This window comes from Solea senegalensis, linkage group LG4, assembly GCF_019176455.1.
Source record: "Solea senegalensis isolate Sse05_10M linkage group LG4, IFAPA_SoseM_1, whole genome shotgun sequence".
NCBI lineage: Eukaryota > Metazoa > Chordata > Actinopteri > Pleuronectiformes > Soleidae > Solea > Solea senegalensis.
The window spans coordinates 11,533,604-11,559,495 of record NC_058024.1 but is presented as its reverse complement, the minus strand read 5'-3'; the positions used below and the strand labels follow the sequence as shown (position 1 = coordinate 11,559,495).

The 25,892-nt window shown below is 42.3% G+C and overlaps 1 protein-coding gene across 3 annotated transcripts in view; it reads right to left on the bottom strand.

The window, feature by feature from the left end:
• Positions 1–25,892, bottom strand: part of pdzrn3b (PDZ domain containing RING finger 3b) — a 100,932-nt gene that overhangs the window by 5,213 nt on the left and 69,827 nt on the right. For 2 of the 3 annotated variants that reach the window (XM_044024310.1, XM_044024311.1), the window contains 2 exons: positions 1,909–2,162; positions 350–437 (listed from right to left, as the gene is read on the bottom strand). In XM_044024310.1, the coding sequence (XP_043880245.1) occupies positions 350–437; positions 1,909–2,162 (342 nt within the window). Of the gene's footprint in view, positions 1–349; positions 438–1,908; positions 2,163–14,641; positions 15,072–25,892 lie in introns of those variants that run through there. The other variant, XM_044024312.1, reaches the window with a different exon arrangement.

Below are 25,892 nucleotides of genomic sequence, written 5' to 3'. Positions count from 1 at the left end.
CAAAACAGAGGCTTGATCAATGCCTCATCGTGGCATTGTTAGCGTGCAACATAAGATTCATCACTGCCAGCCTATTATCTGCGCCGCAGCCAAGAAAAGAGCTATATGTCACTAATAAGCGACAATGTCGCTGTTTTCCATCTGCTGGAACAAGCCAGTCATGTCAGTGTCTGCATGTAGGTACAATAATCCGTCAATAACGACCATATATCAGGAGTTGTGGTCAGCAGCAGGGCTGCTGGAGTGGAGACACAGAGGTGACCTCAGGTCTGCTTATGGATTAATAATGCAGTTGCTGTCTGAATGAATGAAAACCATTCATTGAGAAGACAGTGGAGACAATGTTTACCTCATATTCCAGCTCCTCGCGTTCTATGTCCTGCTGTATTCCCTCCAGGAAGTCATTTGGGTCAAAGTACGCATGTCCCGGAGGATTCCTGCGACAAGAGAAAGAGAGGGTAATTGGAAAAGAGCGAAAATTCACACATGAAAAAACTGAGACAACCGACACATTTGTCAATCTGCATTTAATTTTGCCCCAGAGTTAAAAAAATAAATGAGAATTAGCGAGGAAGTCAATGTAGGAATCAGTCTTGAATCAGATATATCGAGGCTACACCCCGAGGCTAATCACAAATTAACATGCTGCGTGATTAATTTGACTCTGAAATCAATTATAGAAATCATGATTATTCATTAAAGGGCAGCTGCTACTACCACAAATTGTAAAATGGAGACAGACTCCCCAAGCTCCAGGGCCTAACACACACACACACACACAGACAGACAGAGAGGGAGGAAGGAAGGAGAAAGAGAGAGAATAGTTGTGAATACAAATGAAAGGAAACATATTTTTAATGTGGCTGTGCCTCGCAGGAGCTGTCATCTCCCACAAGTGACAGGGACAGAGCTGGTGTGATACCGACAGTGGCAGTGCGGTCTGGAGACGAAGATAAGGTGTCACTCTCTTAATTAACTATTATGGCAAAAGGTCGAAATGTGTCTGAGAGAAACGTGACCTTTCCAGCACAGCTGAGGTTTGACACCCAAGATTTTCAACAGTTTCATCTCATTTAAAGTGAAGTTTCTGGAGCTAAAAGTCTCAGGTGCAGGACGATGCTCCATCACTTTTCTTCAACAATTTCCTTAAACAATTTTCAGGTCAGTCATTCTCAAGTAGAATTCTCCGTTCTTCCATGCAGGATGCCAGCAAGTGTTCCACTTGCCAAAACATTTTGGAAGTGGAGCAACAAAGGTCCACTGTCTGTATTAACTCTTCAAATATGCAACTACGTACAATCACTGACATGTTCTGACCTCAGACTAGACTTATAGAAGGCTAAATATCGAGACGAATCAGTGACACCAAATTGCAGGACAGTGACAAGACGGAACCCTAAAAGAAATACAACATCAGCTATCATGGCAAGAGAGCATGTTCTTTGCCTTTTCCACAAACAATCTGAATCCTAATAACAACCTCTCCTGAATCCATTACTATTATATCTATTTATTTGGACTCAACATTGTTCAGAGACAAGACGCTCCAGTCTGGAGTTCCTCCTGGTGGAAAAACATGACATGCTGACAGTCAGTTGTAGGAACTGAGCCTGTACATTTGCTATGTCATTAGCTTTTCTGCAATCTTGTGGATGCAAATCAAACACATGAACTTGATCTTTATAATGTTTTACTGATGTCAGTGTAGATTCTCATTCTCAAAAAGTCATTGAATCATGAGAAACTGGACTTGCACTTGAAATCTACCATCGTTCCATAAATGCAGACTTTCTGCAAGAGATATCGGTCAAAAAAATCATTCCGACTTGTGGTAAGCTGCAAGTCACGGCCCTGGCCATCTCTACAGGGGGTTTCTCTCTGTGTTTTATGAACCGAGCTGGTACTCACTCATCTGTAAGCAGATACTCCTCCAGCTCCGTCATGGGGGGCGAAGCAGGGGGCAGCTTGGTGAGTGCCATAATGTGCTGGAGGGTGATGTCGGTCTGAGTGCTGGTGTCCGACACCTGGGTGTCAGCGGTGGGGCTGACCAGTTTGGGGAGAGGAGCCCGGCGCAGGACCTGGACCATGATGGGCTCCTTGGCAGTGCGGAAGGCCTCCACTGCCTGGTCGTGTGTGGCCTTGGACAAGTCTTTGCCATTAACCTGGAGGATGAATGAGAAACAGAAGGGAAGGGATTAGCCATGTGCTGGTAATTCGCACAAATTCGGGTAGTCACGTAGTAACCGTGTTAACCATTACGATACGACAACAGACAATTTCACTCACTCACGTATGTTATTTGCTGCATGGTTGAGCAGTTTAGCACTTTCCTTTAGTGGAGCTCTGGCACGTACACGCCTTTGAGGCACTATTATTCATAGTTGTATGATTTAAATGTATATATTTGTAGATGCTTCTGCAAAATGTTTACATAGCTTTTGGAAATGCTGCTATCTCAGCAGTGCTCTAGCCTCACATTTAGTCAAATGCTGAAGTTGACTTTGAAAGTAGTTGAGATTACCTATGTGACAGCACCACATTTTCTTGTGTTAATGTTTTTTCATTTGATCAAATATGTCCTATGGAGACATCCTAAACAAGTTATCACTGTAGCAATCAGCGCAAGTATATTGTATGTGACGTTAAAATGAGAAATAAGGCACTTAGCTGGAATTAAAGAAAAATGATTAAGTGACATCTTCATGAGATCATGTTAGCCATGTGTCCAGTCTGATACTGGAACATTAGGACAGAATAAGCCATTTTCATTGATGAGTTTGTGTATTTGGTTGAACAGGAATGAAATCATTATACTGACGCAAAAGATGAAGACATATTATTTTCTCCATTTTGATTTGTTGGACTCGAGAGGATATTCATTTCACCAAACCGCTGTAATTGGCATCAGGATGAAGCTCTCACATGAAGAGCTGTGCCCACAACAAACGAAGCAGAGAAACGACTCATCACTGCCTCTGATTGTTTACAGGGTCACAGTCGGACCAAACCCGACTAAGACCTTCATTAGCTCCAGTCTCTCCTTAATTAATCAAGGTCATTAATTGAGGCTGCGCAGGGGGAGGAGCCCTCATTTAGCAAACTAATTCTCGGCGGAAGACGAATATGACCTCCCCATCAGAGACAGTTGATCGCGTGCGGTATACGTTAGCCTGTGAAGATTAATTTCAGCAAAAAGCCATGGCGTGTTGCAGAGAAGAGGCTAATTAGTCTTGGTTAAGGCCCTTAAGGCCTTTGTGTGCTGATGAAAGATGAGGGCTGGTCCTCTCAAGTCCGTGCTCTCCATAGAACCTATCAGAGGATCCAAAGAGAGTTAAAGGTCCAGTGTGTGACATTTAGTCAGTGAGAGTTATTGGCAGAAGTGTATTTTAAGATACTGCTGCCACTTTTGTATTCAACAGAACAAATATTTACCTACAACGTAGCTGCTAATAAGACATTCATTCTGTTCGCTCCATTCTGCAGTGTCGCTATATGTCACTATAATCCTAAACACTGGATATTTAAGAGACTAAATTTATATAAAAGGAGACTTAAGTGGACACAAAGGATTTTACGGTATGTGTTGCTGGAAATTCACAAAACAGCAACGGTGGGAACAAAAAAAAAAGATGGGAATGTAAAATAATAAGCAGCAGCTTAATGAACTTCATGAACAGTCAAGTGCACACATGTTGCATTTGCTTTATGAGGATTTAAAAAAAAATCTGCTGCTTCCCTTTCAGTCACAACATCATACGGAAGCTTTTGTTTGTTTGTGATTCCTGGATATGTTGAGAGCTTTGACAGGATCTCAGCCTGGGGCTCTTCTCACTGACTTCCAGGAATAAAACCACTTTCCCGCACCAGTGCTACATATAGCATTGCAGGTCACATACTGTATCTTCAGCATCCCGTCTCCCTTCCTCCGACATCTAACATACAGCACGTGCAAGTCCATTTTCTGATAAACATGTGGCCGAATGCTGCACCTGCCTCCGGCTTATGGCTGCCTCATTCCAATTCATGCGATGGTTCTTAGATTTAACTGTGGTGCTGCACATCAAGAGTAGCAGCAATATTACTACAACACCTCCAGGGAATTAGGGTTGTTCATACATACATTCATATATATATATATATATATATATATATATATATATATATATATATATATATATATATATATATATATATATATATATATATATACATACACACACACAAAAACTGACTTTGAGATAGACACATTAACATCTGAGAACATATTTCTATAAAGGCATACATATAGAGGCTAGAGGCACTCTGTGTGTGTGTGTGTGTGTGTGTGTGTACACAGAAGGACAGAGGAAGGACAAGGAAGGGTGGAAAAAGTTGGAAGTTAATGTAGAAGTCAAAAGATAATAACCAGAGCAGATTAATGCTAATCCCGGGCCAGCGGGATAATTGGATCATCTCAGTGGACTCAAACTTCTACGTCTTCCACATCAAATGTTGGCCAAAAAAATTAATAGCTCATCTATTTGCGGTTTGCGTCGAATAATTTGACACTGAGAAAAGTGGGTTTTCATATTGCAGGATAATAAAAAGTAGAAATCCTTATAAAAGAGCTTTGAGATTTAAGACCACTGGCCCAAGAAGAAATGGAAAAACTATCCCCGACGAGTGTTGCCCTCCACATTCATTCAGAAGCTGTGCATCACCACTGATATAATTCTAAATGATCTTTAATATCAAAGTGCCAATGATCATCATTCACAACTTGTACCAAAAGCTGGAAATTAAGATACAAAACACAACAATGATTAACTGACAATTATTAGGCCATAATTTGGTATTACTGGTAAGAACAATAAGGCTTCCTAACATCTCTGACCATGTTTGTTTCCCACAGCGAGCCGACATGTTGCACATCAGCTGTGAAAAACAAGCGCCTTTGTGCTTCTCCTCTCTCTGCGTGCAGGCTCCAGCAGTCAAACCTGGTTGCCGGGAATCCCAGAGCCACTTGAAGGCACTGAACCAAAGACAAAGCCTTTAAACCCCCATCACTCTCAATGGTATGTGTGTGTGTGTGTGGGGTCTCCACCCAGCTTTGGAGGGCTCCCATGGCCCCCATTCACTGTGCTCACCTCTGACACAGATCAGCCCTTTGCAGCACATTGAGAGAAAACACACAACACTCCCCACGACACAATTCACAATGCCTTGCCACCACTGAGCTCTCCAACTATGCCAGGTTAACCCTCCGCCTCGACAAAACGGCAGCTCAGCCGCTTGTGGCAGAAGCAGACGACGGCGACAGGACTGAGACGTGAACGGATACGTCGTCAAGTGTCATCAGAGACAAGGTTCGCCCGTGCGAATACAAAGCACTTGGGCTGTTGTTAATGTTGACACACCACGGCGATGGTGAAATGACTCTGTCAACCTCTGGTGTTCATCTGTCAAATCCATTTTAATGGCAGGAGAACAGAGACGCCGTACTTCAGTTGCTACGTTTCCATGCGAGCTACAAATACAGCACTTAATTGGACTACTGTCCTATACGAACACAAGTTCAAGTTATTGAATGAAGTGTGTCCGACTCCACTACACTTGATTACGTTACAGACCAAAACAACGTACATCTATTTTGATTGCTATAGGCGGCTACATACAGTTGGATGATACTGACAATGGCACAGGGTGGATGATAGAGGTTCCGCACTGGAGCTTTTTGTCACTCAAAAAATTTAGCATTTTGGATTTTGCCATGTTTTTCCTCATAGTTGTCTTCTTCTACTGTGCACCAGCTTCTTCTATAACTTCCAGGTCAAAGTCCAGAGGTGAGTTTAGGTCCAGTTATTATCTGTTGGTATAATCTGACTTTGAGATGTTGAATTTAGTAAAATTACACATGCTTACGTGTACTTCAAAGTCTTGTTCTATTTCAGACTAATACAATATTTGATCATTTCAAACGCCACGTCAACGTACCGCGAGTCTGGAATTCACACAGCTGCGGCTGTTGTTTTTCATGGCATATCTTCTCCAATTAAAATGTCACATTTGACCTTGAGAGCAACAGTGGACCCCAGTGGAAACCTGCCGTATCCCTGCGGACAATTCATTGAAAGCTCTTTCAGAGCAATCAGGGATTTCAGCTTTCCTCGATGTCTCACATGGTTACGTTATGTCAGTCTTCAGCCCTTTGGGTAATAATTAGGGGCAGCAAGGGTCACTGGTGCTGCGAGGCGCAGCGTGCTGGTTTCATCGCTGAAGCGCAAATCCATCTGGATTGAGATGTTGACATGGGAGTGTGAGTGTGTGTGTGTGTGTGTGTGTTCTTGTATGTGTTGCCCCTATATGACCCTTTCTTGCATAAACACTGACTTGTCAGGACCAGTAATCCTCATGGAGACCAAAGAGCCTCTCTGGTCCTAATGAGGCATAACCTGATTTCTGAGCAACTGGTTAAGATTTGAATTGTGGTTCGGTAAAGGGTTAGGGTTAGGCATTAACTGGTTAAGGTTAGGGATTTGTTTAGGCTGTTCAAATTAATGGAAGGCAATGCGAGACCTCAAGAGGGTAGCTGAACGAACCAGAGTGTGTGTGAGTGTGTGTGGGCTCAGTGATTGCTAACCTGCTGCCAAAAATGCTCATGTGTCAAGCAGGAGACTCAATCTCTCACCATATTACGGTAGATGTGGCGCTGCTGCTGCTGCCGGCATTATTTATTTATCTATTTTATTATCTCTTCCTCACTGAAACTGAGCCTTCGTATTCATGAGAACCCAGAGACACATGCTGTAAAGCAGTGTCTGACTGATGGTCAGCTGCTTAAAAGTATATATTTTTTTGCCAGTTTTGTTCTCAGAAACTTGATAAAAGCTGCAAATTCACTAAAACGTTGTTTCCATTCAAACAATCATGTGACAAAGCTGAGTTTTCTGACCACTTGTTATGCATCCATGGTAAGCAGTTTACTTACTGGCCTACAACACAACACAACACATAAATAATAAAAAACAATTTGCAGAACAGATTGAAAATGTCAGCAGGAAGTTATGACAGGAAGTCAAGGTGACAATAAAAAGTCTAACTGTAAAACTATAGCACAACTCACACTCCTTATCATTATTATGCAGACAGGTCTTTGAAGGATATCAAGTCGATTCACTGGCTGCGTTGTATGAAATTAGCCTGTAATTCGGTCATTTCCTCACCACATAATCCCTTTAATAAAGAGGAGAACATCATTACAGAGCCACTGTTTCTGTTCCTCAGGGAAATGCACTGAGGTGAACAGAGTGGAAACACTGCCAGGCAGAGGAAACCCCGGAAACCTCTCTTTACAGCGCGCTCGCCGACTCGTTCTGCTCGGCTAAACCTTAAGACGCGTTCTTCAAAGTCAGGATCTTGGAGCGGAGAGGAGCGCTGACGTGATTGAGAGCATGAAGAGTTGGACGGCTTATTTTCAGAGGGCCCGTGTATAAAGTTTGAGAGGCAGTTTGAATATGGGTCGCTCTACTTGAAAACACAGTTAATCCCTCTTTTATTTCACTTTGAAGACATTTTCATAAGAAAGAGATAAAACTGAGGGACCTGCCAATGTGTGTGTGTGTGTGTATGGATGTGTACTGTTCTTTTACTTGAGCAGACAGAAATCTGTGTCTTGAAAACACAGCAGTCTTCATTTACTGCAGTGTGTGAGCTTACTGAGGATAAGAAAACATCTGGCTAAAACGTAACACCTGCTGAAAAAGACACAGCTTTCACCTAATCTCATGTGGGCATATCCAGATCTGATCAGATAAGAATTCAAATGTCTTCCATTACACTATCCATTGGATGCCTAATGAGCCTAACAGAACGCATGAAGTGTGTCTGAGCATGCTGTTGAACTTCATTTGACTTACGATACGATACTACGCGATCACAACTCTTAAATTATCACCTAGTTTGATCGTAAAACTCAAATGGATGAGATGGTTCTTCTGTGTCAAGGATTTCTTAGGAAAACTCATCAGCTGCAAATGATCATCATTAATACAAATGCAATTTGGATTTTCCACTAAAGGTTTCTCCATCCATCCCTTGTTTTACGCTGTCATGCTTACACATCGGTTCCACTAATAACCATCATCTTTAAAAGTCCACATTTTGTGGATCCAATTAGGACTGAAGAATATTGAATAGATAACCAAACTAGTCATTTCAAACAATATAAAGAGCAAATTGCCATGGCTGCACTTTCATTGTTCTTGGGCCTGCAACGAGTAATCGTTATTTTGTCAATCAAACATCACTTTTGTTTGATAAACGATTAGTTTGAGTGTTTTTTAATATTTACAACTACAACTACAATTTAAATAGTACAAAAAAATCACACATCCATGTTGGACGTATTGTTTTTATCCTTTTTTAAAATGGCTTTCTAAATGTTCTGTAATGTCTGCACTGCTGCTCCGTGACACAAATGTTTTGGGAACAAATAGTTTGAATTAAATTAAAGTGTGCATGGAATTGTCGGTTATAATGTGGAAACACTCCATTCTGCTTTCCATAGTGAACTAAAGCCTGATTATCTGGCAATTTGCAAGAGCCCCTAGAGTCCGAATCTTGTCCGACTGAATGTAAATTTGACTCCTCATCGTATTTTCTTGATGGGTTGGTCGGACTTTGAGAATCTCCAATCACCGTTTCAGTCAGGCTACCGTGTTTATATGTCATTTAAACGTTTGGTTTTGGTCTCCAGATGCACAAAGCTGAAATCATCCTGCTCATCCATCCTTGTAAAAAGATCAGAACGCCTTGCCTGTGCAGCACATTACAAAAATAACATCTGTGACTTCAATATGGGTCAGAGATGTGCTGACTTATCCTTTTTTTTTTAAATAAATGTGAGCCCACAATGCACACAAACATTTTCAGTGTCACAATCCAACACCACTCTTTATTTTAGGGTTTGGTTAGTGAGCGGTGCACAAGTCATTCATTCACTGTGGCCATGGCGACGGCATTTTTAACGGAACATTTCGATTTTCGACTTATTCAATATATGTAATAAATACACTGAATTATTCAGTGGACACATTTCGCAAATAAAATGTTCATAATCTTTTCTCTTTCATATCAGTTTGTGCTCTTAATGTGTGCTGTCGCTGTGATCCCTCCCTGTCATTTGCTGTGTACTAACAACAGTTAGTACACGGGCACGCAGCAGTTTTCCCCTGTGGCAGCTCGCCACCTGCTCCAGTGTTTAACAGATGTGACGGCAGACCAGGGCCGGTCTCAGCCGTTATTAAAAACACACGGTGTCAGGCTACGGTGGCCAGCGGTGATGCCTGCTTATACGTAGCCTGTGTCGAGCCTCATTGCAGGGGGTTGGGATCAACTGGAGTGGCATCCTTTTTTTTTTTTGGGCAGCCTCTTTGAAGACACCACTTTCTCACAGTAGGGTGAGGAGGAGTTTGGCTCGTGAGGAACTCTCTTGTACAAATATTTACATCTCATCTCTCGGTCTTGTCCAGACAGTTTCACACTGAGACCATCTGCCTCGATGACAGCATGGTTTCCCGAGCTGCAGATGACATCTTTGCAGCCTTCAATCAGAAACATGATTAATTAGGCTTTGGCACTGGTAAAGCCTCGGATCCAGAAAAGTTCCAGTGGGCTCATTTGTAAATTTCTTAAACTCAGCAGATCAAATGTTTCTTGCTCCACTGCAGGAAACAGAGAGAGAGGAAAATAGACAGAGAAAGACAGATACAGGGAAAGGGAGGGAGAGAGAGAGAGAGTGAGAGACCAGTGCCTGATCAGTTCGGCATGGATCAGTCCCTCAATAGCAAGCTTGTGCTGAGGCTCTAATTAAACTCTGGCTCTTGTAAGAGCCGCAGCATGGCGCCAGAGCCATTACAGAGTACTTGTGGAGAGATTAAGAGCCCTATAGGACTGTCAAACAGAGTTTCCAAGGCATCTACCTTAAAGTCTGTGACAAAAGCAGCTGAGCTTACATCTCCACATGGCGCTTACCTTTCGCTTTGAAGAAAAGGCCGAGGGGTTCACTGCTGTCAGAAGGGTCAAGTTTAAAAGAGAGCACCGAGGCCAGTACAGCTCAGGCCTGAAATAATTACAGTGAAAGGGGCCAACGCTTGTCAGGAAATGCTGCGTTGGCTGTGTCTAAAGATATAATATGTTATATTTATGCATTGAAATGTCAAGGTAATCCAATTCAAGGTAATGGGCCGTTTTGTTTTGGTCTCATTTGTCATAGGTTGCATACGTCTCTGTCATAACTTCTGGGATAAACCAAATACCAAATGTCAGAGGGAGGAAGAAAATAGTCTGTACTACTAGTTAGCCAGTGTGTTGTCTTTTGTTTTTTTATTTTAGTGCATATTTCTCACTAATAGATCATGAATACTCTTTGACGTTTGCTACATGTTCTGCTGCCAAAGCTCTCCCTAAACCCATTTTTAGAAGAATCTGCTACTTATATCATTGTCTTGTACAATGACAATAAAGGCTTTCTATTCTCATTTTAAAGCACAAACACACAGGGGATACAAATGAGACAACAAGACAACAATTCCCATGATCCTATGCTGCTTTTTCGATGACATCAATCAAGGTCATTTTTGTTTTTTTGACTGCTATATCTGCAGAAACGACATACTGTGCATTTAATACGAATGATGAATGTTTGATATCCAGTCGGGATGTTCATGAGTTGGTTTACTGTATTATTATAAAGAAATGAAATGACGGGGTCTGTTTTCTTTTGTTTTCATTTCTTTGCAACTCACATACTGTGTAGTCAAGTTTGATACCAGGGCGCACATCAAGGAAAAATACTAACGCCATTCACAGAAGAAGTCCGTTCTCTGTAGCTGGAGTGAAGGACAGGCCGTCACAAGCAGCTTTTTTTTTTCCAACCCATTTAACTATCCATTAAGCACAGCATATGAATTTTCCTTATCTCCAGTATGGCTATATTTACATTCAGCGGTGTCAAGAAAACAATTAATATGCGCACACTTCCTTCAAGAAAGAAATGTATGCAGATAGCAAAGCTCCTAATTACCTCTATTCAAACGAACTGCTGAAGTCAACCAAGTGTTTCATGTGATTCTGTCAGCTCTGATTAAATGCTTCCAAACTGAAAAAAAGGCTGTGCAGTCTGTTGACTTGTATAAAACAGTGCAAAACCACATTTTTACATGCATCCAACATGGGAGTTATAGAGCTGCTGTGTTTAATGACCTGGAAAGATTTCAAGTGGTCATGGATTATTAATTCCTGAACGGGATGAGGTGAGGAGCAGAGAGGGCACCGTGCCAGACTCTCTCATCATATGCTTGTATTATCAGCGAGGAGAATTAACACCACCCCTGCTGGGAAAAATAGGATCATACAGACTTCATACGTTAAGCAGTCTGTATGAGTGCAGTATGTCAGTATGTGACCAGGTCAAGTATCCTACACATAATGTGCTGTTTTAATGCTTGATGGTGGGTATTCGTGACGCCCAGTGCTGGTGCTGTTGTCATGAGAGCAGAGAATTGTAATTGTTTATGCTTGGCAAAAAACTCAAAAAGCAATGAGGTGTCTGCCATTGATGATGGCACTGGACAAAAAACATGGCAAAGGGGAAAAAACTACTACTGTGTCCAAAAGCTCCATGTGGACAGTGTCTTTTTCTTTGAGCATTGATGCATGCATGTGATTTGATTGGACAATTCTTGCAACTGAGTATTTGCACAGCGGGATTTCATTGGCTGGTGACCTTGGAACAACACCTCGGAAATATGACATCTTCTCAAATTCCACCATACTCAGCGAAAAGGGAAAGTGAAGCAACAGGTCCACACAGCAATCCAGCAACACGAGACGCTGCCCCAGAAGAAGTTAAGTTGAACCCACCAAAACATGTGTGAGTCCTAAGCAAGAAAGTATAAATTTAGGCTTAAGATCTGCTTCAAATCCACTGCATTCCCAGTCATTGACAATACCTGCTAAACCTGTGTATATGTATATATGTACTGTCTGTGCTGGATGAACGCACAGGCAACACAAGTGTGAACTTGGCCATCATTAACCAGTGATGGTCATGGTAGTTAAAGGCTATGGCTGCACATTCTCGTAGGGCCTATATAATGATTGTCCAGAGGGCGTGGAAAAAATCTACAGTTTCACATAAAACTGGTTTAATAGACAAACTGTTCAAGGAATGTTTACCAACTACTCCGAGAGTAGCTGCGATCAATTTGCAATGTTTAATGACATTTTCTAACCTTAGCGACAAAGGCCATGAACACCATTCCCCTGTATCTTTCACGACCACTAATGACAATCAGAACGATAGAAACCTTTTGACCATCCTTCCACGAGTACAAACATCACTGAGTTTTTGCGATAAAATGCAGGGTGAAATGTTACACCAGAAATAATCGCCAGTTGCTCAAGCTGATTGGCCTGTCTGAGGGCAGCGCAATGACAAACGACTTGTGAAGTAAAAAACCTGCGCGCAGACATTTTCTTGACAGTGTCAGACGAAGCAGCCAGCCGCTGTAAGATGAAACAGAAGCCGGACAGAAGAAGGGGTCACAGGATCCAGGGTAATTGACAGGCGGGATGACACCGTGACCGGAGAGAGACGGCACAACAAAAGAAAGTGACAGTTCTCTTCCAAACACCATGTTTTTGCTGTTAGTGGCCAGTTGGAGGGTGAAGGAGCGGTGGGCTTTGTGACCTCAGTGTTAGCACCCATAATCCATTTATTATGCCACTGCATAACAGCCATCTTTACTTTGAGACAAGCCAAAACCCTTAAGTCTTTTTTTTTTCCTCTGCCCATGAAAATCAAAGCCCAATTCTTTAGAGGCACGATGACAGACACCCCCTGTTATCTTCCCCCCAATTAGGGGGAGGGGGGCGTGTTTTTCAGTGGAGAATAATGAGTGATATACACAGAGAGCGTGATCATTACATTCATCCGAACCAGCAACTAGCCACGCTGCAGCCTCTGCAGCAAAGAGGAGAGGTAATTTGGTGTGACAGGACGATAACACTTGGCCAGGTTCCATTATGGATGAAAAGATGGAGACTATGAAAAAAAATAAAAAAAATAATAATCACATTTGAGCACATTACAGAAATCAGTCTTCAAAGACATGCAGCACAGTGTGTCAGAGTGATACGCTCTGCTCTACTGTCAAACAGGTCACTGTTTTCACTCATTAAACTGGACTGGCCTTTGAATCCACACACACACACACACACACACACACACACACGAATAAAGCAGTGCTCAGTGAGTGTGTTGTCTCAATTAAGGCTGACAACGTGGCAAAGCCTGGAGAGGAACAGAAGAAAGGGTTCTGGGGGCACCGCGTGTCACTCACAGAGCAAACGATTCACCAAAATCTTCTCAACGGATGGAATACATAAGACTTCATACCTGACTTTAATATAAAACATGTTTTCTTTTTATGTTAGAGTCGACAGTGATGGATGATCTCGAGAGCTGCACAAGGTTCACGCTGAGTTCATCTGAGGGCAGAGAGGATCCAGACAGAGAAGGTGGATGATGGTTCATTTCTTTGAAATAATGAACAGCTTCTATAGGCAAAGAGGCCGAAGCAAAAACACGTCAGCAATCCATGACTAAGTTTTGTATTAATCTGTTGTTGGCAAATCACAAAAAATTCAAAATGTGAAGTCAATAATAATAATAGGTTTAACTTGTATTGAGCCTTTTCATACATGGCTTGTAACCGGAAGGTCGCCGGTTCAGGTCCCCACCAGGTCGAAAGGGCTGGGGTACCCCTGGCGCTACTCAGTGTGGAAGCCCACTGCTCCTAATTCTAGGATGGGTCAAAATGCAGAGAATAATTTCCCCAAGGGGATTAATAAGGTATCTAAAGTTAAATTTTTTTTTAAAAAAATGTAAAAAATTGAGGTACCCAAATTTTTACAGAGACTATTTAAAATTCTACATATTTTTTTTTGCAATAATCAGGGTTAAGAAAATGTAAAGAGTAAAGGTATGGCAAATCCTGTCCCACGAAGACAATCTTCCCTCTACTTGTTAATGGTGCATCTATAACATGCCTGCTCAAAGAAAGTGCTTAACAGGCAGGAGGATGTTAAATATAAACTTTGGTGAAAATCAAACAGGGGTTAAAGCTCGGAAAGCTCCGAGTCAGCATTCAGCTGACAATGAGGAGGTGGGCAGTGGTCGGCTCACACAAACACACACACTAGCAGACGCATTGAGAGAGCTGTCACCTCTTCATCACCCCCCCCACCCCTCCTCCTTTAAGCACAGCACACCACCTCTCACTGACCCCTGCCGCCAAGAGTTCAGGCTGCTCAGCTGCACCAGCTCCAGCCAGCAAACACTGCACTCCACATTTTTTTTCAACTCCACTCCTAACCAGCGCCGACCCCCCACCCTCTGAGATGTCAGCGCAAGCAAACTCCAGCTACATTTTAACAAGTCGGAAAACAACCCATGACATACAAAAGCAAGCTACGAGAAAGAAAGAAAGAAAGAAAGAAAGAAAGGAAGAAAGAAAGACAGAAAGAAAACATAATCAAACAAACAACTGAGGGGGAAGTTTTCTGTGTGAAAACTCCTCCTCAAGCTTGGTCACAGTACCTGGCAGACTTCATAGAGTAGTTTATATTGCTCCTGAGGCTTCTGCAGGGAACAGAGGCTGCATCCCATGGTGGAGGAGATCACACCATCCAGGCTCTACCTCCAGCCACTTCAGGCAGGAAGAGAGAGGAAGACAAGAGGCAGATATTTTCCCCCTTTTCTCTTTCTTTCTGAACTCCTTTCTTCTGTCAGCTCACTGTCTTTCCACCACTGCCACACAGCGACTTTGGCTGACAGGATAGACTTCCCTCTCCAGCATGTGGCTGTATCTCTCCACTCTCTCTCTCTCTCTCTTTCCTATACACACACTCTTTCCCCCCACTCTCCTCCTCGCCTCACATGCTCTCTCCCTCTTGGTTCCAGCCTTCTGCTGAGCTCATGGAGGCTGATGCTGGAGCTCGGCTATATAACCCACCCAAACACCCCCTCATGTTTATTAAGCAGCCTCTCATTGATCATTCATGAAGGCAACTGGTAAATGGGGTAGGCTGACATCATGCAAGATGAAGTCTTGTTGATCAATAAGCATCATTAGATTTGTGTAGCACAGCTAAAACTAAATGATGGAAACAGCTTTTTACCTGATAATGTGATTTGTTCCTCCTTGGGTTTATTAATTAATAATTTAATATTGTGTAGCCTTAGAGCAGAAGTCTCACATGTGGCCCTCCAATCCATTTCAATCCATCTTTTTTTTTAGAAATAGATTAGTGTTGCATCACTAATAGAAACAGAAATTCTGTTACTATAACTATATAACTAACTATCTATAACTATCTATCATTGCGATATCATGATAGAATGTTGTGATATCACCGTTAGTTCATATGGCCCACCCCCGACTGAATCATTTCCAAAATATTTGTCACTTGTCTCACCCCCTACTGGTCAGACAAGACACTCAGTTGTCCAAAGGTCATTTGTCTTGATGTGCCGTTATGAAGTAGATGCTTATTGCTCAAGCCAGGAATAATTAGGAAACTGGGCTCTAACCTAAATCCAATGCATAAACCAACGTAGAAGAAGAAGATAATGGAAGAAACAGTGCAAAAGTGGACAGGGAGGAGTGAGTGGGGAGTCCTTTGTTTTTCTCAACATTAAATGACACTGATTATTACACACTGGACCTTTAATATTTGTGCAAATATGTGTTCATTGTTGCCCATCTACAGAATGTCCTGGTTAAACCTCAGGTAAACTAATCCAGCAGAAAAGACGCCGAGTATCTTTTTCTCATGTGTTTCTGTACAAATACACAAACACGATACATATTTATGTTTGACCTCAAACTGAGAACATGTTGTAGTGACTAGTGACAGTAGGCTTGGACAATAATATGAAAATAGAGTGGACCGTAAACAAAATAGCACTGTATCAGTTTCTGCTGCACAATGGTTGTCCAACACATGTCTGTGTGGGTGAGGTTGCACTTCAGGATCATGTTTTTTCCTCGACTGTTTGTTTGATGCCAGAGACGAGACTTAATGAAGTTTACAGATGTGATGATGTCATGTGACCACTCCAAGGAGACACAGCAAGTGAAGCACGAAATGAGTCGGGGCCCCAAAGAAATACACGACACCTCCAGTGTTCCTGTGTCAGACAAAGACGCCCGGCGAACAAAATCAATAAAAGGCTGGAAGTCAAGCCATGCTGTGCAAGTTGATGCACAAGGACATAAGAGTGATGACCCCGATTTGCCAGGACGAAGACAAGTGCAGGTGCCGTGACCAAAGTGAAGAGTTTAGGAGGAAGATGCACGCTGAGCCCTATGACTGCAAGTTCTGGTAATACAGTGAGGTTCTCCGTGTCCTTCACTGAGTCTGCTGGCCTGCTGTGGAGCAGCTCTATAAATCTTACAGAGCTGGTTCCTCTCTGTGCAGGACATATGTGACCCCATGGTGAAATACGAAGGATAAGCTACATACCTGGATAGATTTCACGGCAGAGGGGGAGTGGGAGTCTAGTGGGAGAACTGCTGACTTGCTATTGATAGTGAATTTTCCTCTTGCCAGATGTGTCCACTGATCCCTATCTATCAGCAACTCCACAGTTTCCGGCTGCTTCAGCATTATTAGCACAAGGTTTTAAAGTCAAATGTCAGTGCTTTCAAATGCCACCGAAAAACAATAACATCCGGAGTAAAGGTCAAGTATAAGAAATCCTAAATAACCTGAACTCAACGTTGGCCATATTTTACTAGTGAAATAGGCATGATGTTTCACAAACTAATCTTTTGTACAAATGCACTTGTAGCATCATTTAAATATTGGCAGAACTCCCTCCTGTCTCCGTGGCATGTTTGTGAGAATTTGATTCGACTTTACTGTTGACTTTAATTCACTTCAGCAGAGGAATTTGGCTAATACAATTTCACTTTTTCTCATTTAATCATTTAATCTATGTTTTGGTCCTGTGCAGCCGATATCTAACAAGTCTTCGCCGACTTCAAATAAACTCTCACCTTTTCCCACAACATAAACTGCACATAATCCTGGACAATATGGAAAAAAAAGCGAGAAAGATCAGATTCTTAAAGAAGAAGACGCAGTGATGGTGGCAGAAAGTTGCCTCGGGGCAAGCTACAAACGTACCTGTGCGAACTTAACAGTCATCCATAATCACTGCTGTGGGCTTTGCTTGTCTGGGTTTTTAGGCTCAGACTTTCATCCACTGTAGCATGGAAACTAATTCTCCGCTCACATTAGTCGAGCTGTTGTGCCTGGGGCAGCGATCAGTGGAGAATTTTTTTTTTAGCCGGTGCTCTTGCTCGACTAATCTTTCTTTCACACTGAGATTATCCTATTCACTAAGTCAAAACGGAGACAGCCCTCAGATATGAACAGCTGCACTGAAGGTTATGGCAGCTGTGGCAAGAAAAAAAAGAAGTAAGTATTAAGCAGAAGTATGGACAAGGAGCGGAGAAGTCAACCGGGAGGAGCTGAAGTGTCTGTCCTTTATTCAGGAGAAGCTGTCGTTCCTAACTATTTTCAAACCATTGTCAAAGGATATTAAAGAGACACAAATGGTTGCGTTAGTCGGACTGAAATTGTACTGAATTAAATTGATCAAAGTTGCACAAACACACCCATACAGTGCAGTTGGAAGTGGATTTACTACAACCCCGACCCTGCGCTGCCTCTGTATACACACACAAACGCTCCCTTTCTGTTGATGAAGACCAAACAGAGGCAAAATAATTAAAAAAAATCCAACTGGTTACACCTTTGTTCAGAGAGACAAACAGACACACACAAACACACTTTTATTCATTACTGATTTAGACACAGGTTTAATCTCAGAGGGGAGTAAGACCGAGGAATAATAATGCAATGCACTTTGTCATAATAAACACCAGCATTTCTTTGTTTTTCCTTTCTCTTTTTAATAGAGACAAGAGAGTTGGGGGATACTAAATTCCACTCCCAATTAGCAATGTGCTGCTTGGGTCCTGTGTGTTTGATCTATGCTTGGTTGGAGCATTCTTATTCATAGCCACTGCCTGGTGTTGTGTCTGCGTCCCACTGGGCCCAGTTTAAGTCATGGCTTTAACTAGAGCCAGTGCAGCAGGGATCAGGTGGCGCTGGCTATACTTCAAGCATTGTTCCTATGGTTTACAACTCTCTAACATGTCGTCCTCCGACTGCCTCTGATCTCTTTGTGCTCCTCACATCATGGACAAAGCTTACAGTTACAATCTGGGCGGCTGCTTCTCTTGTCTGACCATAATATGTCCAAAAGTGTAAAAACACACTCATCACCAATGCTACATTCAGATCATCATCCACACCGAATGTAACCAGTAGACCACAAGAGAGCTCTGCATTATCCACAAAGGTTTTAAAAAATTCCAATCCTTGCAATGTTACAGAAGAGACAAAAACATTCCTGTATCCACCCTAGTTGAGCTGCTCCAAATATTTAATGGGTTCCTTTCGGGCTCATACCACACATACCGAGTTTTTTAAACAATATATTCAGGAGTTTTTTTTGCATAGTACTGCAAACACACAAGCACAGAATGCATCGATAACCTCCCTGTGAAAGATAATCAAAATCTACTGATATAAAACAGAAAATGCCTCAAATCATTCCTGCATACGATAAATGACGAAACTAGAAACACAATCATCTACATTCCGATTATAAACAGTACAGAATTTCCATATGATACACTATCGACACACTATATATAAACTCAGGTCCCTAAACCTTCGATTCAAAGATTCAGCTGAAGTACACAGATTGAGTGCACAGATCCTCTTAAAACAAAAATCTATAGATAATTGGGTGTTATATTTTGGCCTTGGCTCAAATGACAAAAAAATTTTCAGCCTCAGACAAAACCAAACCCCAATTAATGTAAACCTAGACTTTAAAATGATAGTGTGAAGATTCCAACATAAGTTCAGCCTGCCACATGTGGCAAAATGTTATAAGCTACGTCGTTATCTCCACATCATGGGAAGCCAGATCTTAAGCGATCACAGTGGAGGAGGGGGCTTAAGAAAGATTTTAACCAGGTTAGGAGACAGAGTCTGCCGAAGGTGACGACGTGGCAACACGTGAAGAAACGGGACACTGATGACTGAGTGATAACACAAGGAAAACGCATGATTTTCAGGTCTCCCTCACACGACTCTAATGCACTGTCCAGACGACAGGATGAGGGGGCAAGCGTGGGGGAGTAAGCTAGTAAGACGTGAAGCGATTGAGTGAGAGGAAGAGAACTTATCTGGCTACATATTGTTAATCCATGAGGAAAATGTGGTTGTGGGGCCTGTCCGATGTATAGAGTGTGATTGGTTTGTGCAGCAGCAGAGAGGATTACTGTCATTTTACATCAAGTGACTAGAGGTCGGAAAAGGAAGAGGGGCTCCGAGACCCGCTGTCCTCTAAAATACTGAATACGCCTGTATGACACTATGCAGTAACAACAAGAAAAACAAAGGAGAGAGCTGCACTGGGTCAAAAATGCCAAATATTGGCAAAGGATAAGAGCAATTGTCGATTCCAAAGATCAACGAAAGAGTGAGAGAAAGTCCGTAAGTTGAAGCGGCAGTGCAAAAGAAAGGCTTCCAAGGCACTCTCATATAGAAAAATGGAAAATGTCTTAATTAAGTCATGCAAATGTCTAAACAATGCATTGCAACTTTACAGTCTTTAGGCACCCGAGGCTCATGTGTGCCCAAATGAGGATTTTCAAGTGTACAATGAACATAACATAAATATTTGGTACGAATGAGGATCGCACCGACCCTACGACACAAATCTGTGCCTCCTCCTACTGATTTGAAAAAAATTCCGTCTGTGCTACATTTACTGTTTAATTCAGCTTTATTTATCATTTTTTATGTTGTCCCTGAATCTTTGCTGGCTCGGTGTAACATGTTCCCTGCATCTAACAAGATTCATTCATGAGCTCTTTCGTCGGCACTGACGATGCTAATGGTTTCATCTTAACCAGTGAAGGATCTAACTTCAGAATATTTGCTTTCAAATTCCAAGTGTAATGTGAACGCTTTTTGAGCAAACAGTATCGGCACGAGGGAACGAGAGCAGACACAGCCGGGGATGTTAAAAGACGGTGTGAAGAAGACAGATACAAGATACACACGGGACCCACAGAGGACCGAACGGGGCAGAGACGGAAACTAAATGTGTGGAGGAGTTTAATGAGTCTCCAGTTTCTCTCAACTGTACTACTGGGACCAGCGCTCTCGAGGAGCGCTGTGTGAGTGTGTGTGTGGGTGCGTGCGTGTGTGCGTGCCTGTGTGGATCTACCTCTGAAACACTGGGCTGTGCATAATTTATAAGACAGCTGTCAGCTTTGTACTCCTATTTACTCTGTGAGCCAGATCCTGAGCCAACAGAGACCACAGCCAGCAGCAATGACAGCCACCAAAACTGTCTAATTGGAGACTGAAGCGACTAATAATCCCATCACTATAATTTCCAATAAATGACTTAAGTGTGGGGAAATATTTAACAAGACTGATATACTCAGACGCTAAGATACAGTCCCAGTGTAACTGGATATTTTGGGGGATAATGTACCTGTTTAGTTGTACAGGAGATGTAAATGTGAAAACCTGCGCGGTTTTTTACAAGCTCCCAAAGGACGTTCCCCGGCATCAACTGTCTGGCAGTTAAACACACATAAATTTAGTTTTGGGCTACCAAAAAAATAAAAAATAAAATGTTTATTTCTTTGGACGTTTGCATACGAAAACAGCTCCAGGCACTGAGGTGAAGTCACCGAGGTGCATCACGGAAAAGCAATAGTTGTTTTCCAGAGTGGCATCACTGTCCCTCTGCCAGAACCTGAAAACTTCTCCACTTTAAAATGCACTTCACTCACAAAAGAGGACAGACGACAACGTTCCCGCTTTGTGAATGAGCCACGAACAGTGTCAAGTGGACGCAGGGGTGGATTATGTGTAAAAGAGTCGGTTTCAGTGAAGACTGTCTCGCTCCTGCATCTCAGCTGACTGCACTGTACGGAAACCTACCATCAACCATGAGAGTATGTGCCTGTGTAAAGAATAGTAAATCTGTATTTAGCTCCATGAGGGGGAGTTAACATGCAGTGTCTTTGGGGCACAAAAATGAATTATATCCACAAATGAGAGCAACACCATTGCTCTGTGTCACGTTGAGATGAGAATACCTCCCCTTTTTCATATTCGGTGACCACTTTCACACCGCCTTTACATACTGTCTCTGAAGTAGCTCAAATTAGTTGGTGCACCAAATCAGCAGGTCCCTGGTTTTGGTTGCTTAGTAACGGTGGACATGACAGAAGCACAGCCCCACAAACGCCTTGGTTAAAAACGTCCCTGGATGTGTTTTGAAGCATTTTTAGACACTGCATAAGAATGAACAATAACAGGGTTTGTAAAATCATCACCAAGCCCTTGCTATAAAAATGTTTTTATAGCAACTATTCACAGCTAATGATCCTACGGCCACAACATTCCCGCAGAAGGTAACGTGTGGTGCTTGTCAACACAGTTCTTGGTTTATTAAAAAAAAAGAAAAAAAGTCCATATTTCACCACATCTCCTAGACCTGAGAGCAGGTCTCAGTGCAATATATGGCTCTGCATAAAACTCTGCCAACACTGGCATCCACACAGAGTTCCTGTCACCAGCTTATTCCCCCATGCCTTCATCACTCCTGGCTGCCACAGCATGTTGGCAGCCAAAGTCACCAAACAACAACCTCCAGCTACACTGGGTGATGGAGCCAGTGTGCACACACTGCAGAGACAGCAGGCAGAACAGGTAGCTTATACTTGAACTGGATAAAGACATTTCAACACTTTAAAAGATAATATTTTATTTTGCTTTATTTATTGATTATAAATGTATCCAGTAACACCTAATAGACAAATATGGTGGTGCCATCACTGTCATAAGGCAAGCTGGACAGGTCCAACAGCAGTAATAGCATTCTACTTTGTAAGAGGAGAATCTGAAGTCCTGTTTTGAAGCCTTGAGGTTGGTGATTTGATTTGTGAATGATGCCGTCTGCCAAACACACTGGTTTCCACTAATGCGTGCATGCTTTATTGCTTTATTTCCGCCAAATTAAGAGCATAATTTACTAAAAACTAAAGAAGACATCATACTCAACTGACCTGAAACTACCAAATGAGACTTCTCAGGAAAATGTTTACTGACATTGTATATCTGGTGAGTTCAAACAGAGTTGCCCCTGGTGGCAATTTAGTTCCTGGCAGACCTTACATCCACAGTTTATGGTGTAGACTTTAAGTTTAAGTTTCTTGTGTTTGTCCTTTTTTAATATATGCATCTTTACTGTAAGATCAGTTTACACTCTTTATAGGTTCTGTTACATGTGGTAATCATAAAGAGTCCTTTTTTTTCTACTGTATTTTCTGGCTCTTGTCACAACAGTTGTCTAGGTTTTATTAAAATTTCAATTTAAAGTTGTCACTCAAATCTGTCACCAGATTTGAACTCTGGATGAGAAGACGGAGCGGAGCGTTTATGAAATGCATTGTTAGTTGTTCAACCGTGTCCTCATGCCAAAGTGTCCATGAGAAAGACATAAATCCTCAGTTATGCCACTTTGGACAACCCCTGTGCTTTGCATCGTAGCTGACAGCCACATATTTGTGAGAGCATGTGCTCGGGATTTAATTTAAATTCAGTCATTTTGCTTAATCAGGGATAAAAGAAAATACATGAGGTATTCACTTGTGCAAAATATTTTGGTTTGGCCGTGTGTCAGGAGGAGATTGGAGGTTCAGAGCTGATGTTACACAAGAGAGGGAGAGCCGGTGCAGAGATTAGCAACTGATGCGACACACCTGAGTGATGCCAGGTGCCTTCACACAATACGGGCCTGTGATCATTCATCCTTTTGGCTCGTCTAATACAACTAATGTTGCCCTACATCACAAGAAGAGCAGACTGACCAATCATGCGAGGGGGTACTGTAAAGTCACGACACATTAAAGTTAGCAGCCACATCACGAGTCATCGTATGAGTGATACAGAGTTCAGGTTCTATGTCTTTAAAGAATTACAAGTCTTCCCTCTGGTCTATAAAACCGTGAACATTCTTTAGTTAAACTTAAAACACGCAGGGCATGGCTATTAGATGGCAATATTAAGTATAAGGCAGGTGGTGACAATATTTCCTCCCTTTCTTTTGCGTCTTCGTAATCTTGAGACAAATCAGTCTGAGAAGAACGAGGGACAGACTGTTGACGCTTTCCTCTCCACAAACGTCGCCGACTGCTGCGAGCGACTGTGCTTGGTGGACTGTCAACTTTGCGCAAGTTACAAATTAAAACTCGTCAGACAGACTCCAAGCTCTAACGTCAAGGAAAAAGCTCAAGCAGAGAGTTTTGGATGCTGTTCAATAATCAGACATGCACTTTATTGTTTGAAGTGTTCTGAGCCCCATTATACTTTCATAACCATAGCTTCTCAGAGGTTATGATTCTTTGGCAGCGTGCTCTTCTCTGGATTTCTGTTTGTACTTTATAACCCCAGGACACTTGCTGCAGAATCCTCGGGAACTGTACACTTTCTTCACGTACAGCTACATTTCTGAATGACAGGGAAATAACGTGGCTTGTTTTGTTGGTCGGGCAGGGACAGTGTCAGGTGAGCACAGCTGTAGTGAGGCGTCTAATTATGCTCTGGTCTTAAATGCAGGGGCGGCTGGTTCTTTTCGAGTCGATAAACTTGAGTGAAAAAAGAGCAGGAGAGATAACGGAAGCTTTTTAATGACTGTGCAGAGCATTGGCTAAACATGTTGTCTTTAAAGCACTTAATGAATACAATAACAGTGGATTGGATTGTGTGTGCAATCAAATAAGGCTCCTACATATATAAACTCCTTTGCCACTTCAAAAGTGGAAGATTATAATGCAATCATCCTCTTAGGCTTACTTAATTAAAATGACTGTCTTCACACCATCTCGTAGGCTCAGCAATGTAAAGAAAACATCTTGGAACGTGCACAAGTCCAACTATCAGCATATTTATGCAACTGGCAGGCTGAAGTGAAGATTTCTATTTTATTGGTGTATGGTGAAAAATGGTAGCTTAGGTAGATCTCTTATGTCTTAGGCTACACCCACATTACTACACTACTTTTGTTTAAAACCCTCTGCTCTGGATATGGTAGTATCCATGGGGATTACTGCTGATATGAAACCAAAAGACTTGTTTAGATGCAGGTGTTGACACTGCTTTCAATGTTGGAGTACCTAGCTTCATCCCGATGTGCTTTTGGCACCGTCGCTTCACCAATCACAAATGACAGCACAGCTTGCACACACAGAAACCACCTGAAATGTATGATCACCTCCTGAGCAGGGCTGAAATATAAAAGGTTGAGCAAGGAAAATACTGGAAGTGGAAGTGATATAGTGGCCGACTCCCTGGCATCTTCTCCACGCTGCAGTAAGTTGGGTCCAGTTCTTGTTGCAGAAAGAGGAAACACGTCCACCTGTTGCGAGTGAAAGGTTCCAAAGAGTGGGTTCAAGTCAAAGGTCGTCGTTTGATGCTCAATCTCATTACATCACAGTGCTCCTCCAAATGAAAAGCTCTGAGTGAGAGGGGAGGTCACTGGGAGGTAAGTGACTGACATGTGGGTGGAAATCACTCAGATGTCTCAATCCTCGGACGAATGGCTGCGCTTAACTGCCCAAAGTCAGTGGTGATAAATGAACCCACTGCCCTGGAGAGGGAGTTCCTGTCCTCAGCACTCAACAGGAAAGTTGATGAAATTGGTAGCGGTGCTAACTGGACGTCTTGGCCAGTCAGTAAATCTCCCGGCTACACGACCTGTGACCCATTAGTCTGGGTGATGCAATGACCTCACAGGCCTTATGGCCAATGGAGACCACATTCAGAGCCTCCCTGTTGTTTTAGCTGAGCCAGTGAGCAATATCAAAGCAAGATGTGCACTACTCTTCACGTTTCAGGCTCCCGAGGCTGCTTGATGACAACATTCAACACTTAATGTGTCCATCGAGGTAATTTGTGTAAAAGGGAGTAGAGAAATAATACATATTTGAGATTATTTCATGTCTGAACTTTTGAAAACTACAATACATCTCCCAGGTGGAGTAAAACCCACCAACATATTGTACATCCAGTTATTAGATGCCTGTAAAATTCATGTAATTGCTGTAACACTGTAACACTGTAACACTGCAAACGGTCTGTAAACCACTCTTGTGTATTTAGCAGACATTCAAACACAACATCCAATGACACTTTGAGACCAATATGACAACTCCAGCTCATCTCTCCTTGCTCATCTGTCCAACATAGGATGTTGCTCATTAAGCTCCAAATTGGTCCACAGCTCCGGAGACGGCAACAAGAGATACGACAGAATCAAGAAGGAGGGTTCCACTGCTACAAAAGCAGTTTTAAAGCTTTACGTTCATGAGCAGTCTGTAATGAATTCGATTTTGTCAATAAACTCCTCTCAAATGCTTCCGTGACACATCTGTCCGTGACAATACAAACCAGGTTTGCCCGAAGCAAATTGAATCATCAACTACCAGTAGAATCCAGGGGAAGAAAATGTCCTGTTTGCCTAAAACAGCGAGGATTTTAACACAGTCAACGCTAATTCCATTAGTCTGAATGGGAATAAATTGGTGACATACATCAATAGATTTGATGCAACCTAGATGCAAATAGAAACATTTAGGGTTATACTACATCAACCCCACAAAAGCTGTATATAATAT